This window comes from Lepidochelys kempii, chromosome 1 (assembly GCF_965140265.1).
Source record: "Lepidochelys kempii isolate rLepKem1 chromosome 1, rLepKem1.hap2, whole genome shotgun sequence".
Classification (NCBI taxonomy): domain Eukaryota; kingdom Metazoa; phylum Chordata; order Testudines; family Cheloniidae; genus Lepidochelys; species Lepidochelys kempii.
In genome coordinates this window covers 147,226,814-147,250,142 of record NC_133256.1, presented here as the reverse complement: position 1 = coordinate 147,250,142, position 23,329 = coordinate 147,226,814, and the positions used below count along the sequence as shown (strand labels likewise).

At 38.6% G+C, this 23,329-nt stretch overlaps 1 protein-coding gene across 12 annotated transcripts in view; it reads left to right on the top strand.

The window, feature by feature from the left end:
- Positions 1-23,329, top strand: part of DMD (dystrophin) — a 1,926,267-nt gene that overhangs the window by 1,361,361 nt on the left and 541,577 nt on the right. For all 12 annotated transcript variants that reach the window (XM_073357918.1, XM_073357881.1, XM_073357898.1 and 9 more), the window contains one exon: positions 5,408-5,643. In XM_073357918.1, coding sequence (XP_073214019.1) covers positions 5,408-5,643 — 236 coding nt within the window. The remainder of the gene's footprint in view (positions 1-5,407; positions 5,644-23,329) is intronic.

Sequence of the window (23,329 nt, the reverse complement as noted above, 5' to 3'; positions counted from 1 at the left end):
AGATTTTAGACCTATTCCACAAAGCCATTGGAAATCTAGTTTATCTGGTTAGTTTCAACTGCACTGAAGCAACGCTAAGTAGCCGGAGCAAATAGTGTGTTATGTATGTGTATGTTGGACAGTAAAGGAGTCTCTGAAAGTTTTCATAAGAAGGATACAGTTGTAGTCTTATCACTAAATAGGTGTTGGGAAACATAGTTTGACTTCAATGGGCCTCTACTTGTGTGGACCAATTTGCAGGATCAAGGCCTACATTTCTGAATACCGAACTTTTTTTAAGTTGTTTTCATTATAAAGATGTTTATACATTTTATTAGAGATAATTAATATAACAATATAAAATATTAACATATTGAAAAATGAATTGTTATATGAATTTTAATTAGTTATTAATTAATTATTTTATATACAACATGTATATAAACATTTGCATGTACAGGATCTAAAGATTCTCAAAATGGACCAGAGGGCAAATTCCCATTAGCTGCTGCTACTCTAACATTTGTTATTTATTTGAGAATAAGCTATTACATTTGGTGTACCTTACTCAGTGTAGTATTTGCATATTTAATCAGAGGAATAAGAGGTTAAAAAATGGATTTTTTTAAAAAAAATCTGCAATGCTATCTGTTCAGTAAACATGTTAAACTTTAATAGTGAGTGCAGTGTGAGGTAAAAAGTGGAGTCCTAAAGAGGCTAGAAACCCCTACCTTGCAGACAAACTTGAGATAGAGCAAGAGAGAGAGAGTGTAGCGGGGACAGAAAAGAAATAAAAATGGGAACTTGATGGTTGAGGGATTAGTAATGGGCACCTTTACATTCTAAGCTGCAAATTCAAGTACGGCTTATATAGATATAATGATTGATATCCTTGAAAACCAATAATGACCATATTTTCACGAAGACTACAAACCAACATCAGTACATACTTTGCATGCCCAACTTCCCTGATGATAAATACAACCCACCCTCCCCCCACCCAAGCAAACTTTGTTTTTCTGTTGTCCTCTCCTTGGCATCGGTGTGGAATACCTTGTTATGAGACCCAGTCCAAATCAATGTGACCTCCAGCATTAAGTGGTTAAAGTGAGGGTCGGATGAAATAAGATAGGTTGGGATTGCTGCAGCAAATTGTGACTGATGTGTGGAATGAAAAAATCTTGTCCAGCAGAGAGACTACACACAGTTTTGTGAAGTCATTTTTTCACTATGTTGTTATCTGCGGGCTACAGACAGATATGTAATATCCAGCTCAAAAAAAAGAAGGCAGAAAAACAGAGCATGTATAGATGTCTCTCAAGGACAGCGTTACAGATACAAAACAAAATACAGTGTTATAAATACAAAAAAAAATAGAAAACTGAAGTATCTGTTGCTTTTATGTATTGATTCATTACAGTATAATTTCCTATGTATTTTTTTCTCTTTCCGGCAATTAGATAAAATCTGTGACTAAAAGAGATGTACACAGAAAACTTGTTCTCCCTTTCCCCTTCCCTTCCAAATAAAAAAGAAAAAGGAACACAACAGACCTCTAAATAGACTGTAAACATTTAAAAAGTGCAACCCACGGCATTGCCAATAAGCCACAGGTGTGTGCTGCATGAGCAGAAGGAAATTGATAGCAATTGTGAGGAGTATAATGATTATTCCATTCTCATAATACATTCATCATAATGTGCACTTATGCATCTGTTGCTTCAGTAGATTTTTTTTAAGGTAAAAAATCCATTTCTATGCAAATCATTTTAGTGCTATTCTTTATGATTTGGACAATGCTTTAGAGAAGTGGTTGCCAGACTTGTTCTGCCACTTGTGCAGGGAAAGCCCCTGGCGGGCTGGGCTGGTTTGTTTACCTGCCGCATCCACAGGTTCGGCCGATTGCAGCTCCCAGTGGCCGCGGTTTGCTGCTCCAGGCCAATGGGAGCTGCTGGAAGCGGTGGCTAATACATCCCTCAGCCCGCGCAACATCCAGCAGCTCCATTTCCCTCTATTTAGAATAGGAAATAATTATGAAATATTAGCACATTTCTAACTATTCAGATAGTAGATATTACATTATTTAATCATACAGATGAAACATTCCGTTTTTCCTGAACTTATAAAATGTTAATTTAAAAATATTTATATCAAAACACACTTTTCAATGTTTCAGTTAGTGTAGAGTAATTTACAATATAGATAGTTGTAAATTGTCCAGGCTTTCGGAGTCATTAATTGCCACTATATTGAGTAATGTGTTTTCACTATTCCAAACATAGTAGGCCAATCTATTCAAAACAGCCCTAAGAAGTAAATTTTACAGTGTTTTTTACATAACTGATCATTATACTCGAATTAACTGGCAATTTAAGCATGAACTTCAAGCTATCGATTGAATTTTTTTAGTCCAGACTGTAGCTCTTCTGGAAGGAATAAACATAGATGTGGAAACTGTCTCAGTGGCCCATCTTCCAAATGGACCAAGTTTAAACTACAATAAAACAAACAAAAGCAACATCTTGGTCTTACCTAAGTGGGGCAATAATGCCTCTTTGCTTTCTGAAGGCAACATACATCACAGACAGCCTTTCTCTGCGCAAGAACTAGCCTGTCCACAAAAAACAAAATTCATCTTTCTCCTTTTTAAAAACTTAAATCCAGTGCCCAATAACTGTATTTTGCATCTGGAATGCAAGAAACTGCAGGTGGCACCACCCAAGGCTTAATTCTAGCTCTCATGGCTCTGACGTTGTGCCATTTAGGCTACTGAATCAGGTAGTGGCTCTGCAGCTACATTGCAAAGGAGTTATTCAGATCTTCTGGGTTTTTTAAAATGTCAAGTCCTAATACATCAACCTCCTGTACTATTTTATCCTTTTTCTTCTTATGATGGAGTTACATTTTAACACAATAGAACAGTAATCTATAAATGTATTTTAATACATCTGAGTGAGCCTTTTGGGAACACACTCATTATAATAATATGAGGTATTCACCTTTAAAAATATGAGGTATTCACCTTTAAAAATACTTTTGCAAGTGTAGTTTTCAAATCGGCAGTCGTGCTAATAGGTTTTGTGGCTGTCTTTTGCTTTGCCAAACTGTACGTGTAATAGCAACTTAAAGCATAAATTGCCTTTCTGTGATTAACTGCATGCACACACACACAGAAATTCTCTGTGCAGCCAGTTAGCAGATCTAATTTTTGAATGATAAAAGCACAACTAAGGGGCAGATGCTTAGTGTTTAAAATGGTGCACTAACAATGCAGTACTCTTAGGCATGAGTTACCATGAGTAATTATGCTTTCATAGCTTTCCATTGAGGGCCATTTATGTTTACCTGTCTTACAATGAGAATCCAGTGAACCATTCCTGATATGAACACTACTGCCCTAAAACCTGTTCCTTCGCTCCAAGAATCCCCTCCATCTAAGTATGGATGTGACTCAAGTCAGAGATTGAGTACTTCTTTGTTGTCATCTTTTAAAGGAGTTATATATGAAATTCCTGCACTTGTCAGTTGTTGCTAGTTCCATTAAACCAGTCTGTGTGTTTAGGACCTGACCCTGTGTAAATAAATATTTACTCACGTGAGTTGTCCCACCCAGTGAAGATAAGATACATTATATTATTAAATCATGCAGCAAAATAAAGACTATAAGTACCTGGCACCTTATGTTGTCATTTATTTTCACCTGTGTGATGTGTGTCTAAAATGCTTCCATTCTGATTTTTTACCATTTTACACATACTTTGCACAGTGGTAAATGAGAATGCATGTTGTCAGGCAGTGGGGATGCAAGTCCTAGATGTTTGCTTATACAATTACTTATTATTTTCTTTGTAAACAAATATGAAGGTCAGTTATATTTTGCAAAAAGAACAGGAGTACTTGTGGCGCCTTAGAGACTAACAAATTTATTAGAGCTTACGCTGCAAACAAGTACTCCTGTTCTTTTTGTGGATATAGACGAACATGGCTGCTACTCTGAAACCAGTTATATTTTGATTTCCCTATATGGACTAAACAATAATGCCTGTTCCAGGAGGTAGGCATCCTAACAAGAGATCAGAAATACAATCAAGTTCAAACAAGCAACCAAAGGCCTTTCTGTGCCCCAAAACATCATCCACACCAACAAAACTAACCTAGCCCCTGCAACACACTAATGCCCCAAATAAATAAAATAAACGCCCCTATTGAGAACCCCTGAATCTCTTCAGTAATCTGCACATATTGATGAACTATGCAGATTCAGTCATCAGAATCAAATAATTTTAGATGAGCAGCAAGGAAAGAATTCTAAAATGGAGAGACCCATAGGTGGAATTCCCTTGCCAGCAGATTCCTCTCCTATAAACATTTTTGCTAATCACAGCTAATATAATGTGGGAACATGTATAATGCTGCAAGTGAGATCAGAGTCCAGTTGTTTTAGGTGATGAACATATACACTTTAAGAAACAGTCTGTGCCCAGAAAAGTTTATAGTCTAAACAATCAGACAAAGGGTGTGAGAGAGGAAGTTTTTTAAATCCCATTTTACATGCGCACACAATATATCCCCTCCCCATAATGTTTCAATAGAAATTTTCCAGTGAGGTAACCACCAATGACGTTCTTATCCTTGCCTGGAATATTGGAGGGTAGTCCCCATTCATTCCTACTCCCACCCACCATTATGCCCAGGAAATAAGAGCAACCCATTCAAAAAGGTTGTTAAAATGCAGCTTCCCCCTGTCTTTGCTGAGACTCTAACCTCACAAAAAACTAAGATGGCTCAACCAACCAATCTCTGATTTGGGTCATCTTGAGTAGTCTATTTTCCGTGAGTCTCACATCTGTAAGTGTCACTCCCATCATGACCTTCACAGAGTACAGACTGTTCTTACTGTTGTAGCAAAAACAGCCAACACGATGATAAATTGAGGGAGAGACAACCCCAGTTTCACTGGTAACTCAAGATTTGAGGGGTAGGGTGTAGGTCACAAAGGTTTGGTCGCTACTGGAACAACAGGTGTTTTTTATCCAAACTAAGCAGGGCGTGATGTGCAGCCCAGGCTTTCAGGGAGCAAGGGAGCAGAGTACTTCAGTGACAATGCGTTTGGGGGTTGTGATTACACAGGGGTATTCCTGACACTGCCTTTGTCGCAGCTGGGATGGGGTGAGCTGTTACAGGTAAATTGGGTATGGGGGCTGAGAGGAGAGGCTGGGTATATGTGAAGAGATGCTTGGTATACTGTATATAAATTCATGTGATTGGTTTTATTTGCATTTTCACGTTTCAAGTGGGCAAAATATTACAAATGATACATTCATTGAAATAATTACGTTTTCAGTGAGTGAACTATGTTACTGAAATGAGCAATTTATCATGGTCCCTTTATCCAATAATGTCAACATTTTTTTTTTTTAATTTTCAGAAACTTCTGGTCAAACTGTTACTGTGGTTACACAAACCGTGGTAACCAAGGAAACCACCATCTCCAAAGTAGAAATGCCATCTTCCTTGCTTCTGGAGGTGCCAGCTCTGGCTGAGTTTAATAAGGCCTGGGCAGAACTCACTGACTGGCTTTCTTTACTGGATCAAGTGATAAAATCCCGGATAGTGACAGTGGGTGATCTTGATGACATCAACGACATGATCATCAAACAAAAGGTATGAGAAACATTTAGACATTGATTTTTGCAGTTGAAACCCTGTAACAGCTATTAAAAGGGTAATCATTTCAGCAGGGAACATAAGAGGAAACATTTAGATTAAGGTGAGTAGCATACAACTTCCACAGTTAATCTGTTTTAAATTGACTTCTAGGATTTGAATTTTAAAGTAACTGAAAAAGGAACAGAATAGTTTTTTTCATAATGAAAACTGCATTTAACAGAGTATCAGATTGTTCCCTTTTATGAACATGTGTGTGCCATAGCAGTGAAATCAGATCTGTCTATCTTATTTGTAATGCACCCATCATTATGGGTCACAGGCTAGGGAGTCAGATATGGAACACAAAACAAGGAAGGAAATATATAGAAAGATCCACGATGTAAACAGAGAAAAAAATAAACTGTTCTGTACCTTTTTCATGTTTGAGTGTTTCTGTAAGAACTTTCTGAGAGGTTTGTATCCTGCTGTCATCTTGTTATGAAAAGCTCCTCAGTCCCTTTATACAAAATAATAGCTTATTAATGCAAGTGTTTTGTCAGCAAATTGCGTAAGTATTAGTCATCTTTGAAAACACACAAAAATATGGAAATACATGTGCATAGACAAAAAAGCAAAACTTCAGCAACTCTGTGGCAATAAAAGTAATTTGTTATTATATAGCCTGAAAGTAATTACCTGCCTTCCAGATTTAACAGTGTTCAATATAAAAGATTCAGCTTGCCTGTGCAAAACTTTAAGTGCTAAACTTCCATTCATTTGAGCTCTTGTAAACTGAATTTATGGCTTTGTATGATAAAATATTCCTCTGCTTCATTCTCCAAAAATGAAGCCTGATTATCGCAGAGGAGACAAGTTAAATTGTTTTTTCTTATTTAAAGAAAAAAAGAAAATAGATAGAATGGAGAAATTTTGTATGATCTTTCTCTTAAACAATTCAACAAGAGAAGGATTTATTTAAATACATAACCAGCTATGTCCTTTCCTGTTTCTTTTTTGTGTATTTAACTTTTCACAACTTGTGATTATTTGACATAGGTTGTTTTCGCCCCAGATACTTTTATGTTGTATTTCCTTCCTGAAGTAGCAAAAGGTTTTGGTATTCATCTCTACCAGTGATTATAGGGCCGGTCAATATTTTCAGATTAAATCTGTACCATCTCTTAAGAATGTCATAATTGTATTAGGTTTAAGATAGTATACTACGGAAACTAGATAAAAATAATTTTAAACAGTTTCAAAACATATTATTTTGGTCATTTCTAAGTGACATGAAGCCCAAACAACAGACATGTTAGATGATTAAGATTTTTGTACTTTTTTAAAACCTTAGATCGAAAAGGTACATGTTGTCAAATACTTCATTTAAAATGATCTGATCATTTTGATATTTAAATAGTAATAGCCAAAATAATAAATCCTTAAATTTACATACTTGTAATTTGAGAGGAAAAACCCAGCTAAGTATGCATATTGTCCCATATACTATTAGCAGATTGGTATAATAATCTAAAATAGATCCTAAGGAGCTGTTATAATCTGTCAGGTTAATAATAGTCTACAAATAAAGTTGAATTTTTACAATACAGTCTATAATTTATCAGGTCAAATATATACCTTTACAACAATGATCTGTTGTGAAACCTTCAAAATTTATTAAGTTTCATAAATCGCATTTTCAGAATTAGCCTGCTATCAAAATATTTACCTTATTAAGAGCTATTAGCCCATAAAAAATGAAAGTTGCCACTTTTTTCTATGTACACTAAAATATAGATCAGTAGATGAAAATATCAAAAATACATCCTGGTATTACTTTATATTTGGCAGTCTAGGGCTTCCAGAGAACATTACCTATTTCTTTCATTTTAGCTCCATTATTCTTTATGATCTGCACGGTACTGCACTTTTTTCCCTTTTATTGAAAAATTTACAGGGCAGGACTGTTTTGGCTGGCAGTTGAGATTCTTTCTATTCTTTTAACCAGCATAAACTGTCTGGCTTCTAATTTCATAGATATATAATTATTTCTCCAGCTAAACTCCAGAAGAATTTTGAAACATAAATGGTCAAGAGCCATAATACTTTTCCTTGCTCTGTGTTAATCTACCAGATTTTAGCATCGTAAAGTGTAGTTAAACAATAGCTTTTCTTATTTCTTAGAGAATATCTTCATGTGGACTTAAGTCTTCCAAAGAACATGCTCATTTTGCCTACATTGTACGCTTCTGTCTTTCCTTATCTACTCCTTCATCTACTCCAGACTTCTCTAGGAGTCTGAAATCTTCACTCATAGTGATCTCCTTTACTAACAAAAATGACATCTAATGATATCCACCATTTCTCTAGGGCACCATAATTTTGAACAAAATTCTACATCTACATGTTTTAAAATAGCCAGTCTATATCTCTGATTGAGCCTACCTAAACGTCTATTTATCCAGTATAATGCAGTTGTATCTATCTATCTGTCAACCAAACTACACAGCCTATTTTTCATTAGTAATTGCCCAAGGCTGCAGTACTGTAAATTCCACCTGAGAATCCATGTCTCCTAACTCTCAGTCCTGTGATGACCATGAGAGCAGATATATTGTCCTTCAGCCTGGGACAGAAAGTCATCAAACCTGATTCTGTTCCTGACTGTATCACTGAATTGTTATGTGAATTTAGCCATGTAATTTAGCCTAATAGTTTCAGGACTGACAACTAATTTTAGACGTCCCAATTTTGTGGTTCCCAAGTTGATACGAATAAGGCCCCTGCTTCAGGAGGTGCTGTGCACCCACAACACCAGTTGAAGTAAATATGAGCTGTGGATGCTCCGCTACACTGAAAATCAGGTCAAAGGTGATTCAAATTGAACACCCAAAATTAGTATCCACTACTGAACATGTTGTCCACTTAATTTCTGTATGCCTCAGTTTCTTTACCTATAAAACAGGGATGAGAGTACTTACCTCACAGGGGGGTGAAGCACATTGTGATCTGTGAGCATGGATTGTTGTGCCAACTCAAAGCCTATAAACCTCAAAATCCGGCTCTGTGTGGGTGAACTGATTTATGGTGCTGCAATTTTTGGGGATCCAACCCAAGATGTCTTAAGTGCTGAGTATCACCCTGTAAAAATTGGGTCTCATAAAGGTGTCTCAAATTAGGCATCCAAAAATAGACACACACAAAACTTTTGAAAATGTTGGCCTTTTTCATACCTTGCTCTAGAAAGATGAAACAAGTCTGTTTTATTTCTGCATCTTTCCTTTTAAAAGAAAGAAGAAATTTTCTTTAATAAATATAGAAGTTAAATAATATTTTAAAGAACCAAAAAGAAAATCCTCCATAAATCTGGCAGTACATGTAATAGGGTAGTTTCCAAATTGTCCAAGTAAAAAGAAGTGATCTTAAGCTGTCCTGTCCTCCACAACAGCACATAATGTTATTGAGACTAAATCTCTAGGGGCATTTTGCTCAGGTTCATTTCACTCTCTTTGTGTCACAAGATCATAGACACTAACCCTGCCACATTTATGAAGGAAAAACATTTAAGACACCATTAGCTCTCAAGTGAACTTTGCTTGAAAGTGGTCCCAATGAATTGGAACTGTGAATGGTTACAGTAATAAAGTATCAAGTACAGAGCTTGCGTGCTTGTGTGTGTGTGTATAACAACAAAAATGTGATCTGGCCTTAGTGTTACAGGAAGCAGTATGACTTTAAAATATAGTAAGCAATGCATACGTCGTGTAGAGAAAGGAAGTTTGCAGCATAGCACAAAGGTATTATAATGTCTAATAATTTCATCCTATTTGTAATTACTGTTTCCCATATTTATTTCAAAAATATGAGTGGGACCAGATTTTTTGCTGTAATAATATATCTTTCTTTAATGCAAGTCTACTAAAGTGTTTTTAGAAGTACATAAATACATAGTCCTCTTCTGTATAGTTTAAGAAACAGACACTTTAAAACCCACAGAAAATAATTAATATTGGTATAATAGTTTTTATTACTTTGCCATGTATTCATCAAGGGAAAAATACCGTACACTCTGACACAAAGGATTAATCTTTTGCAACAGTTGGAAGTTCGAAGCTGTGATACGAGCAGCATATTGTCTGAAAACTGACTGACAAAACAGAATTATATGGAATTTGTCTTCCCTAACCTGGCTCTATGGCTAAAGTTGAGGAAAATGATGAAAATAAATAACATACTAAGATGTAGACTGCTGAGAGAATCAACATAATAAAGTTCAATTCAATTGGTTTCAAATGATGCTTCATTTTATTCTCAAGACTTCAGAGCAGTCAGAAAGATCTGGACTCAAGGAACAGTTTATTTTCTTTGGGAAAGAGGAATGAGTGGACACAGACATAAACTTTTTTTCCCTCTGCTTTATTATGGAAAGGTAGTAACTTCTCCAGAGTTAAGGTGTCAACAAGCTTTCTTATAAAGCCCTGTTTGTCATCATCATAAATATAACTTGGAAAATGCTTGCCCTATAATTTGTCATATTTCCCCTGAAAGCAGAAGAGAATGTGCAAAGTTTGAAGACAATAAATCACACTATTTTTGAGTTATAGGTAATTAAAATGTAAGGCTCACTTGAGATTTTGACTTTTGTCTAATGTTTCTTTGTGTTCCCCTACTTCCAAAACAACTTTAGACTTTTCACATAATTAAATCTCCTTGAAAACACATGTGCCAGCTGCATTTGAAGAAAAGAGCTTTTAATTTAGCAAAGTGATTAGTGAGTTTCATTGTGGGTTGTTTTGGGTCTAATCCTGCACCCACTGTTTTCAACAGTAGACTTTTGCTATCGACTTGTGAGGCAGCAGGATCAATCAGGCACAATATGTGTGTGAACATGCTGCCTTCTATTTAGCAGCTGCAGCTTTGAAACGAAGTCAAGGCCCTTCTATAGCTAATAGAAATGTTCCATTAGTCTGTATGCTTTGGAACTGCAGAGCCAACGTTATTATGGAGAGCTGCTGGTATCTCCATAATTAAAGCTGGAACCACAGTGGCATTATATGATTAATTTTGGTCCCATTAAATAGCTAATTTTGCTCCCCCTTTTAACTCAGGGGGGAAAAAACAAAGAGAAAACAAAGCAAAATCCTCATGTTTTCAAATGTTTAGAGTTAAGTATTATTGACAACTAGAATGTGTCTGAAATCTTAATTAAACTGTGTGTGTACTTTCTGAAATTAAAAGACTTGATGTGGCTCCTTTTTGAATTTTTTTTTCAAATCGTCTGATGTTTCTTCTTTTTACCCAGTGAAATTACATTACATCACAAAATTGGAAATACAGGTAGATTTTGATATTGTCTTATAAAAGAGGCAGTTTTCAAGGGCAAGAATAGTAAAATATTTAAGAATTTGAATATTTGAAAACTAGACACAATTTTCAGTCAGTGAAGAAGATGGAGAAAAAATAAAAATAACACAAAAATTCAGGGCTAAGGTGATTGTTTTCACCACTGACCCTTCATCTGGCCAGCCTAGTTTTCAGAAAGTGGGGGGTGGCGGGGGAGGAAAGAAAAAAATCCAGGATCTGATACAATTATACATGTATTCTACAACAAATAACCACTTTATTTAAGGTTTCAGACTAGCAGCTGTGTTAGTCTGTATTCGCAAAAAGAAAAGGAGGACTTGTGGCACCGTAGAGACTAACCAATTTATTTGAGCATAAGCTTTCGTGAGCTACAGCTCACTTCACTGAATGCATCCAATGAAGTGAGCTGTAGCTCACGAAAGCTTATACTCAAATAAATTTGTTAGTCTCTAAGGTGCCACAAATCCTCCTGTTCTTTTCACTTTATTTAAGGGGAATGTGTGCCAAACTCTTTTTAAGATGTGCTAAATGAGGATCACAGATTTTAAGACCTCTAGATTAGGGAGGAAGTTTATGGAACTGGTCTTTGAGGTAGGAGAGCCATGTTTTCGTTGCTAGACTACGGTGCTCCTCAGATTGTTTGAAACCTCTGTACTTAGGCAATGGAAAAATTAGGGTTAAAGATGCCCATCCTTTTCTGTTGATTGGTTTGAATTTACAGATGGAGGGAGTACCATGATCTGTGAAGAAGTTGGATGTCATCTGAGAAAAATAGAGAGGAGCATAGCACCAAGTTTCTGATTATGAGAGATGGGGAGGAAAGTGGAGTTGAGAGTGGTAATTAAAAAAGTAGGGAAAGTTAATGGTTTATTACGTACCTTGTTTACAGACATTACCTAAAAAAGAGACAAAATTAGCATTTCAGTAGTTAATTTTCCACCCCTGGCTTTGGGCACAGTTCTGTGATATATATTTTATTACGAGTAGTGTTTACTAAGTACTGTGTATACACCTGAACAAGTGGCATCATCACAGTTCCGTGGAATACATTGTTACCTTTGCTCAGAAGTTTTCTGTCTAAACTGTTTTGAACTGAATTTTTTTAACAAAACAAAATATCATGAAAAGTATCTGCTTTCGTCAGAAAACTTAATTTTGTTTTTATTGAAAAAACAAAATATTTTGTTTTGGAAATGCTGACCTGGTGCCTCATGAGAGTTTGGTAGCCTCATGTCCCCATCTTCTGTATGGGCCAGGCTCCATGGCTGGAATACATTTCCCATGATGCACAATAGCCAGGGACTGCTATGATGCACTGATTCTCCTCTCTGAGAGAAGAGACCTTATTGCATTATCAGACACACAGGCTGACCAGGCAGCCCAAAGCATAGAGGAGAATGGGAGCTTGAGGCAATGGAACTACAATACCCATGCCGTGAGGTAATGCAGCAGCATTTCAAAATGGAAATGTTTATGTTTTGTCTGCAATTTTTTTATGTTCAAATTTCTCCTAAAAAATTGAAATGTTCTGTGGAAATTTAGACTAAAATGAAATAGTTTTCATTTTCTTTAAAAATTTCAGCAAAAAACTCCCACCCTCTCCAGCCAGCTCTGTATAATATGTATTTGTAAGGTACATTTAATGGCCAGTTTTTCAAAATCACGATCACTTTTTGCAGGAGCCAGTTATGCTTCCTAAGTTTAAACTCAGTTTTGTATCTACAGTTGATTTGCAGGGTATGAATCTAGGTACTTGCAAGCACTTAACTATCTAATTGTGGGTCAAATCATGTAGTTAGAGGCAGAGGCATAGACACTCAAGTTTGCCCCGGTAATTCATATTGCATGTAATTTTATTAGTATAAATGCCAGCTATAAAAAGGGAGGCAAAGCCTCAGCCCTTTTGAAAATGCAGTCCTTCGTTTCCTAGAGATCTATGGAGCACATTCAGAATAATGACATATCTGTGTGACTCTCATGGACAGTTCAGCACCTCCTCACATGTTTTGCATGGTACCAAAAGGCTCAACAGGAAAAGGTGTGGCCCGTGTATGCATGTGGTGTTAAGTCGTCCATTAATACACACTAAGGGAGGAACCTTCCCTGAACCAGACTGAATTCAGGTGGAGTGCAGGCAGTTTGGGAGTGAAAACTCACCCTTTCTAATCCTGCTTTAGGGAGAAAGACTGTACCATAACTCCCAAGGTGATGTTGCTCCAGGCTATAGGTCAGTGCAATGTAAACAAATGGTCTGGTGGCCCGCCAGTGCATTACCCTGACGGGATGCAGGTTGCCCACCACTGCTCTAGGTTCTATTAGCAGTCTCAACCTCTTCTGTGCTGGTTGCAGGGTGCACTGTGGCCTCTGGATCTGCATAAACGCCGATCTGCAGACACCCTCTGGACCCATCGTTGGCCACGCATATCCTGTCTCCAAAGTAGAGGTGGAACTGAAATCAGTTCTGCAGCGTGCAGTGGATGCATAGGCATTTCTCTGCAGCTGCTCTGCTAGCTGAACCTCACTGCAGCCCCTATGCAGAGTATAAGGGGTGTGGAGAACCTTGAGCCAATCCTCTTCAGCAGGGCAAATTTCGCCTTAGGTCCTTTCACCTGGGGGATTAGAGCTATCATTGATGCTTAGTTCAAAGCATTACTGTTATTCTGTTTGACATGAAATATCTAGCAGAACTACTTTTCGACTAGGTCATGCTGTTAGACTTCTTAAATTAAAAAGTTATTCTAATTTAGCATAAATACTGGAAGGCTGGTTTGTGTGTTTGAAGCGAATAATATACTAATAACCAAGTGGCATTTTAAATACCCTTAAAAAAGAGTTAGAATTACAAGATTTCTTTTTCAAACATTTTAGCATTTTTATAAAACACAGCAGAATGAAAGAATTTCTACCAGCCCTTAAAGCTTACCATTAAAGGGTAGAAAATGCAGCATGATATGCTAGAGGGACTTGTATCCAAAAGAAAGCTGAGTCTTAAAAAGGAAAACTGCCATGAATCTGAAAATTGGACCTCCTGGGATATAGAATATATGCCAGAAGACTCCTTTTTATTACTCTATAGCCATAAAGAAAGCCAATATTTTAAAATAGTTTGGCCATCTCATTATGACATGACAGAGAATAGATGTGGGTTTTGCAATAATAAAAAAGTCACTCAAACAAATTTCTCTGGAAAAGTGTTTAGCAGCCACTTCCTTATTTCTCTGAGGTGTTCAAATATTGGTCCATGCAATATCTTTTTATCTCCAAGGACCTGATCCAAAAGTCATTGAAGTGAATTGGAGACTTTCCACTGATTTCAGTTGGTTTTGGATGAGGCCCTAAAGCATCAATTTGAAACAAAAATAGGTCACTCCCCTCCAATTATTGTTTGTAGGTCTGTTGTTAAGTGAATGTATGATCTCAGTCCATTTCCGACATTTCCGATCCATACGTTTCTGTTCAAAAGGAAGCCATCATGTTTGGCACAAATTGGCAATGCTGTTAGCCTCAGCAGAAAGGACATTGAGAATGAATTTTCGCTGATTTCTCGAAGTCAGCACTGAGGCACATTTGCATGTCAATGATTAGAAACTTGCACCACCACTGTCAATGCTGTATCTATTCTGTGGGTAATAGATTTTTTTTCCCCGTAGTTTCTCGTGTGACCTATTACATGAGTATAAAAGTTTCAGTTCAATTCACCACTTCATTAGGACTGCTCACTTGTCTAAAGTTGCTGTTGGCATTATTATTATTATTATTCATTTATGTATTTATGTTACATTAGTGCCTAGAGGCCACAGCCCCACTGTTCTAGGCACTGTACAAATATATAACAAACGGCCCCTGACCTGAAGAGATTACAATCTAAGTGTAAGACAGCTAGTGGCTAAAACAAAGTGATGGGGTAAAGCACAAAGAAACCATAAAGCTATACTAGTCAGCACAAGAAACAGTGTTCACAGCGAAGCGGGTGCCTTACCATTGTTCAGATTTTTTTATAGGCATCCATCACAGCAGAGAAGAGAGTATATGAATCAAGACAGTGAAATGGCTTTGTGGATATTTAAGGGGAGCTCCTCCCATGCATAACGGGAGCAAAGAGAGAATGTGTGATGGTGCTTCTTGGAAAGTTTTAAAATTTGGCTGTCAAGACTGGCTACATTTGTGGAAAAAAGGTAGGAGTCAGTGTCTTGATACTGTACAAGAGATGATCAATGGAGTGGGGGGTAGGCAATGAAGCTGCCCTAAAAGTGCTCTGAGGGCTTCTTTAGACTTTAAATGCTATAGCGGCACAGCTGAGCAGCTGTAGCATTTCAGTGTAGACAAGGGATCGGCAGTGTTTGGCACACGGCTCACCAAGGGGCTGGTTTGTTTACCTGCCGCCTCTGCAGGTTCTGCCGATCGCGGCTCCCACTGGCTGCGGTTAGCCGCTGCAGGCCAATGGGGGCTGCGGGAAGTGGCGCAGCATGAGGGATGTGGTGGCTGCAGCTTCCCACAGCCCCCAATGGCCTGCAGTGGCGAACCGCGGCCAGTGGGAGCCACGATCGGCCGAACCTGCAGATGCAGCAGGTAAACAAACTGGCCCGGCCCACCAGGGGGCTTACCCTGGCAGGCCGTATGCCAAACGTTGCCAATCCATGGTGTAGACAGTACCTGCACTAATGATGTTATCCAGGGTTCTTCCAACCCAAAGCTCTTGGTAAATTTACTCTGTGCAAGGTAGTGTCAGCAAATAAATCAATGGAGACATAGCCATCCGACTGATAGGTGGCTGGCACAAACAGTACAATACAACGTCCTCAACAGGTTAGTAAAACTCCCCCAACCCTCAGTAATTACCAAAATTTGGTGTGGCTCTCGTGGTACAGCAACAGCTGTCCAATTAGCCCATCTTTCAGCTTCCATTGGGGGCCCTAAACTGAGTCCATGAACTGATCCCGAAAACTCCAAACCTCTCCCGCCTTACTTATCCTTGTTAGTAGACAATGACATGTCAATCAAAAAACTTGTTAGGCAAGCGGCTTCAAAAGCTAAGCAAGAGGTTTCCTCAGATTACTAATCAGCAAGATTTCAGAGTAGCAGCCGTGTTAGTCTGTATTCACAAAAAGAAGAGGACGACTTGTGGCACCTTAGAGACTAACAAATTTATTTGAGCATAAGCTTTCCTGAGCTACCTGTAGCTCAGGAAAGCTTAAGCTCAAATAATTAGCAAGATGTGTTCCTGCAGGGTCTGCATGCCTTGAGGCCCTGACAGACACATCCCAGAATGCAAATATAGATAAGCTTTTTCCTTTCCTCCTTAAACACAGATCCCAGCACTTCCAGCAGAGATTTCATCGGGGATGGGTGCAGGATCAGGCAAAGGTTGAGCAAAAGGTTTAGTCCTCCTGGCTTAGTCATGCTAAGGCTGCACAGGCTTGCAAAAAGACCTATTTGTTTTGGCTTGCTGTTAGCAACAAGTATGATAATCAATAGTACACCCTGGCCTTTTACTGGTTCATCAAAATCTCCTTGAGGGAGGGGTTGTACTGTCAGTATAGTTAATCCACCTCCCCGAGAGGCTGTAGCTTGGTCAGCAGAAGAATTCTTCCATCAACCTACACAAGGATTTAGGTCTGTTTAACAACTTCACTCAGGGGTGTAGATTTTTTACACCCCTAACAGACAAAGTTATACCAACCTAAATTTCATGAGTAGACCAGGCTTAAGCATTCAGAATGTGCTTAAGTGCTTTGTTGGACTGGGGCCAAAATTCACTGGTGGGGAGAGAACTTATCTGAATAGTCACTATTAATCATTTTAATACTGCTGATCTTTTGATAATGTTTTTCTAGTGGTGGAGCAAATACATGTGTTACTCTGTGTGTGTGGGCTTGGGGCATGAGTGCATGGTATGTGCGTGAATATGAGTTTTGAGGAATAAGTTATACAGTTTGTTTTCATGCCAAAAGAAAAACGTAAAAAAACATTGTTTTCTGAATTGGTAACGTACAAAGAATGTTCTATTAAAATCACTTAAAATCAAATTTGCTGTTCATATTTTGAGTAAGAAGCTTTCAATTAATACCGTGATTCTGAAACAACAATAACAAAAAACACTGATGGGCCTTTTTGTTTGTGAAATGATTGATTGTAACTATGGGTGGTTTCTTTCCTGCCTTTCTAGAGATTGAATTGAAAGTCAACTCAATGATGTCCTTTGCTACAACTGGTGCAAAGATTTCATACGCCCCCATTTTAGTGTAAATTGTGAGACAGCCTAATAACCAAAAAGGACAAGGAGTCCCATGATACTGAATTACACTAACATGCATAATAGACAGTTGATATATTATGTTATATACCAGCAGTCAGTCTGCAAGAGCCAATTACCATTCCGTATACATAAAGTGAAATCCGATGCTGCATCTTTAATTGGCACAGCATGGAACTCACAGCCCAAAGGGAGGGGGAACACTAAAATGGCTTTAAGCCAACTTTGTGCCCTCCCAATTCTGAACTGTTGCAGGGACCATAGAAGTCCCTGGTATAAAGACCTCGTGGAACTTGGAGGACATATGAGACCTGCAGGCTGCTGTGCAAATCTGAACTGACCACATTTTTGTGTGTGTGTCCATCCACACATGTGCACAGGAGAGAGAGAAGAGGGCAAAATTAGGGGTGGTTCACTTTTTATTAAGAAATTGTGAAAGGTATAACAATAGCTTCTTTTCCAAGTAATAATGCAATGTAGAAAACTCTAATGCAGTTGTAATCATAGAATGCAAATCAAAACTACAGGGGCTGACTGAAAAATATGCTGTTTTCATGGGAGGGAACAAAATGTTCTAAATATAAACATGGGGTACCAGCAGAGCTTCCTAATGAAGCTGAGCTTGAAACACACAATTCTTTTATGTGAGAGATGAAAATTATCCTGAAAGTATAAATTAAAGTAGTCACTCTCTGTAAATCCACACTAGCAACCCCTTGAAGTGAATCCATCTGATATCTTATATAAACACAGTTCTGTAATAAAGATAATAATATAGGCACAGGGCATATGCCTGTGGAGTATATCTCCTCTAGGATAAAAGCAGCCAGCAATACCATTGCCACCTTTTCTCAGGGGAGGCCTGCTTTAAAATCTCTCTTTCCGGACTGTGCCAAGTAGTTAGTTCTTAGTCTCCTGGCTGAGAGGGTTGAGATGGCTTCTACTGCCTAAACTCCAGGAGGACTTTTCTCTTTTGCCAATGGAGTGAACCAGGCCATAACAATAACATTTCTTGTTATTGTATTGTTTCACAGCACCCTTGTGATGTAAAGAAGTATAAATTCACTTGGGATTTTCAGAAGAACCAAAGGGAATTAGGTGCCCAGCACCACTGAATGTTAGTAGGAGTTGGGCATCTAACTCCCTTAGATTCTTTTGAAAATCCCATGTTTAATTATTACTTGTAGATGAATTGAGCCTGAAAGTTAAGGGCAGAATTTACAAGACCAAGTAAAGTAACTTAGGAGCAGCCATGAGACAGAGGCTGTTTGTAACCTCCGCAGGAAGGCTTCCCAGGAAGGCCCCACAGTGGGAGATTAGCATCTTCAAAGTCCTATTGTTTTCCCTAATGGCCCTTCCCATCCGGCAATCTAAACTGATTGTATTCTGTCTAGTGGACATTCCCCAGGTGTAAACACATTTGTTATAGATGCATAGACAATATCCCTAACTTCAGATACAAAAATGACACAGGCATTACAAATGAGATACAAATAAGATAATCAAATTCAGTAAATCATAATCTTTTCAATATGTCACATGACGTATCTTGTACAAAATTCATCATAGTTATGCCATAATCATTATAACAGTATCTCTATGAAGAATATGGGGGCGTAGTGTCACAGGAGCAACTGAGGTCAGTCAGTGGGAGGCTGGCAAGGAAGACAGACCTACCCTGAGGGATCCTGGACAAGGCTGCAGAAGAAGCCTTCCTGTGAGGAATAGGACTGTATGCTGAACACAGTTGGGACTGAAGATTTGGTTGTCTCTTCTTTTTCTTTTGGTACCTTATTTGGACGTGGAGCTGTGGAGGGTGAGAGGTATGGTAGGATAACTCTGGGGGCACTCCAGGGTGCTGGACACTGTTGACTCTGATAAGGCCCTAGGTTGGAGCCCAGGGGACTGGGAGGGCCTGGGCTCTCCTACCAACTGCCCCTGCTGAAGGAGAAGATAAGTCACATTCCAATCACAGACCTCCTCTGAGAAGGACACTTCAATGCAAGGTAAAGCTAAAGCCATCCTCGGGTGAGGAACTGGACTGAACAGCCTTTCCGCGGGGAAGGTGTATTGGGTGTACTACCCTACTAGACAACCTAGCTCTCCCCTGCCTCTGATCCAAAGGCAAAATATGTATTTATATTTATAAACGGGATATCCAGTGCTCTGGGTACTTTACAAAATAAATGAATATTTTTTTTAAAAAAAGACTATTTCCCTTCCTTCAAAATAAATAAATGAAAATCCCAGAGCTGCTTCTAATTAAAGAAAATATATTTTTCATAGTTCACATACCAGTTTCCAATGTTTCCCATCCCAGCATGGGTGGTAGAAAGGGTGCATAAATCTATAAGATGAGTAGTCATTTTAGTCTTGAGATGACCTTTATGTAAAGTGTAAATACAGTCCTAGTCCTGTACTTCTAAAATATTAATATTGTTCCTTTCCCACTGAAGTGAGTACTTATGCAATAACAACTAAAAATGTGCAGAACCTGACAAAAGAGTTCCTCTGAGAGATCAGATAATTGTTGAATCAGGAAAATCTATTCCTCTGCTAGATCTTGAGAAGGGAATGCAGGGAGAGGGATGGAGTGTCTCTGGTAGCTGTTCTAAATCTTCCTCTCTGCCTTTTTCTCTCTCTAATACTGCAGCAGCATTTTCCAAGAATCATAGGAGGTAATTAACCTTTTAATCCCTAAAATAAGAAAGTAATAACTTAATCATTACTTGTCTGTCTTGAAATGCCTGTGTATTTCTGTACTTCCTTACATAGTCTAACTGAAAATTACATGTGAGTGACAATAACCTAGCACATTTTTTTTCACGGTGCATAGGCAAATTACACTCACACCTTAAATATGACATGCATGACTAATGCTCTGTGTGTGCATAGCAATCTGCATATCAGGTATTCAGGGACCTGGGCAGGACACTGTGTGAAAGTTAGATGAATTTATGAAGTTACTGGGACAAGTTTGATAGTACAGTATGATGGTGAACTCAACAACGCACTTATAAGCAGAACAGGAGAGGCATGGATTAATTGCAGAAAAGTGAGCGGAGTGATCTGCGATAGGAGAATGGTGATCAACTTGAAAAGTAAGACCGTCCTAAAAGATGGTAATTAGACGTGCACTTTTGCATGGCTCCAAATGCTGGGCACTGAGGAAGAGACAGGAGCAGATCTTGAATACGGTGGAAATAAAAATGTTAAGATTGATGCTCAGAGTTACAAGTATGGACCACGCTCAGAATGAATGAATTTAAGAGAAGTGTGAAGGTGGCACCAATTACAGAACAACTGAGAGAATACAGGTTTAGATGGTTTGGGCATGGGAAAAGAAGACTGGAAGAATACATAAGAAATGGTGTTAAACTTAGAAGTGGAGGATAAGAGAATGTTTGGAAGACCCAAAACTAGCTAGATGGTGGTTATACCAAAGGATCTGATTAGCTGCAGAGGTGCAGAGGAACTATTTCAAGATAGATTGGAAATGGAGAAGGACTTGAAGAGCTGACTCCGTTGATGGGTAGAAGAAGACTTAGTCAAGTGCTAACCCCTGCCACTGTGTTAGCATGAAGGGGCCATAAAACTGGCTTACCCAAGCAGCTAAACATTTCCCCTGCATGAGGCATGAATGGCATAGTGGTGACATAACTGGATCTATACCACTTCCGTTTTAAGTCATTAGCGTTTTGGGGATGTGGCTGGTGCACAGCTGCTTTTCAGCAATTCCTAGATAGCCTGCCGGGCACTTACCAGCCATTATCAGATACCATAAGTAAGAACAATCCTCAGGCTGCTCTTACTGGCTCCCAGCTCGCCCCAGAATCAGAGGGCATAAAAGTGGCATAAGGTCAGGCCCTGCATCTAAGGACATGTCTACACTACAAAATGAAGTCAATTTAAGTGAAGTCGACATACAGCTAACACCATAATTAAAGCAGTAGTTCACATCCACACTATGCTCCTTCTGTCGGCAGTGCTCCTCACCAGGAGCGCTTCCACAGATTTAACTGTGTGAGGCACTGTGAGGCACTGACATCTGGAGCCCCGCTGCCCCCGGGGCCTACAGCCCAAGATGTTAGTCCCACGCGGGGCTCACAAAATTTGCTGATGCCAATTCCCCACCATTCATTAGTAGAAACTAATCCCCAGATATCCAGTGCTGAAGAGAGAACAAAGTTACTCTAACAGGAAACGTAGGGACTCTGAATAATCCCATTGAAACCAAAGGGACTACTCAAATACTTCAAGTTAAATATGTGTTTAAGTACTTGGCTGCATCAGGCCAGAGTGATCAACATTCTCCAAGAATAAGGTCAAGTCCTAATGACCTTTCTTGTAGTAAACATGGGTGATTTTGCACTATTCAAACCTTATGTCCAATAACACCATAAGCAAGGTCACAGCAAACATTCTGTATTCTGCTGTGGATGCATATGATATGAACTTTCCCATTACTCTTAACCAGTTAACATTATGCATTTTCCTCCCTCATCCATCCACTTTTAAAAAACAAAACAGCAATTTAATGCATCTCGTGGGAATCCATAATGTTCACTCCTCTTCCCCTTCTGGAAAAGATTTCATGCAACCAAATTTGAGTTTCATACCCAGAAATGTAGTCACTTCAGCCAACACTATAATTTTTTCCTCTTGCTTTTTGACTTCTCAATTGTTGCAGCTCAATTACTAATCATGAAATTCACACTAGGGCTCAGAGATCTCAAATATTGCATTTATATACTGTATTGGCCCAAGGAACAAATGTTTGTGGTAACATCTGTTTGTAGTTGTGTGGAGTAGAGACTTGATTTCTGCAGTCATATGCTACTCACAGAAATGTTGCTTAAGGCTGTTTTAAAAAGAAGAAAGGATCCTGCTTATCTGTTTTCTGTTGCAGGATTATTTCTAAATCCCCAAAGAGAAATAGATAATAAAGCCAGGCAGACCCCAAGAATGAGAACATACATGAACTGAGCAGATCCATTACTTCTAAAAGAACAGTGTGTGTGTAGGTGAGAGGGGCTTTAAAATTTATATTTCATTTTTGTATGCATGTGTTGTAAGATTTTTCTTTTCCCCCCTAAATGATTGGTTATAGCAAGGGTGTAAATAATCCCAAACTCTGTTGTATTAATGCTAAGCTCTTCTCTGATGTCAGCTCTTATAAAAATCATTTTAAAAAGCTGTCAGAAACATAATCAGAAATGCCCTTTGAAGTATGTTGTACCATACTTACCCCCATTTTATTTGAAAAAGATATCTACTTCAGTAGGTGGTAGGCTCTAGAGGCCAAATCCTGAAAGGTGCTGAGCACCTGAGCATCAATAGGAGCACTAGGTATTAGGCATCTCTCATGATCTGGCTCTAGTTATTGACAATAGAAAGGAATGTATGCTTATTTGAAATGAATATTATGATTTCATATTTTCTGGGTGTAAGAGATCTGGGGTCTTTATAATAATCTATACATATCTTTTGATAATTCTCTCATTTGTTTATGTTGTGATATTTGTGCTTTAAATAGTCTGACAGGTTTCAGAGGAACAGCCGTGTTAGTCTGTATTCGCAAAAAGAAAAGGAGTACTTGTGGCACCTTAGAGACTAACCAATTTATTTGAGCATGAGCTTTCGTGAGCTACAGCTCACTTCATCAGATGTTTACCGTGGAAACTGCAGCAGACTTTATATACACACAGAAATCATGAAACAATACCTCCTCCCACCCCACTGTCCTGCTGGTAATAGCTTATCTAAAGTGATCAACAGGTGGGCCATTTCCAGCACAAATCCAGGTTTTCTCACCCTCCACCCCCCCACACAAATTCACTCTCCTGCTGGTGCTAGCCCATCCAAAGTGACAACTCTTTACATAATCAAGTCGGGCTATTTCCTGCATAGATCAAGGTTTTCTCACATCCCCCCCACCCCCATACACACACAAACTCACTCTCCTGCTGGTAATAGCTCATCTAAACTGACCATTCTCCAGGTTTAAATCCAAGTTAAACCAGAACATCTGGGGGGGGGGGGGGGTAGGAAAAAACAAGAGGAAACAGGCTACCTTGCATAATGACT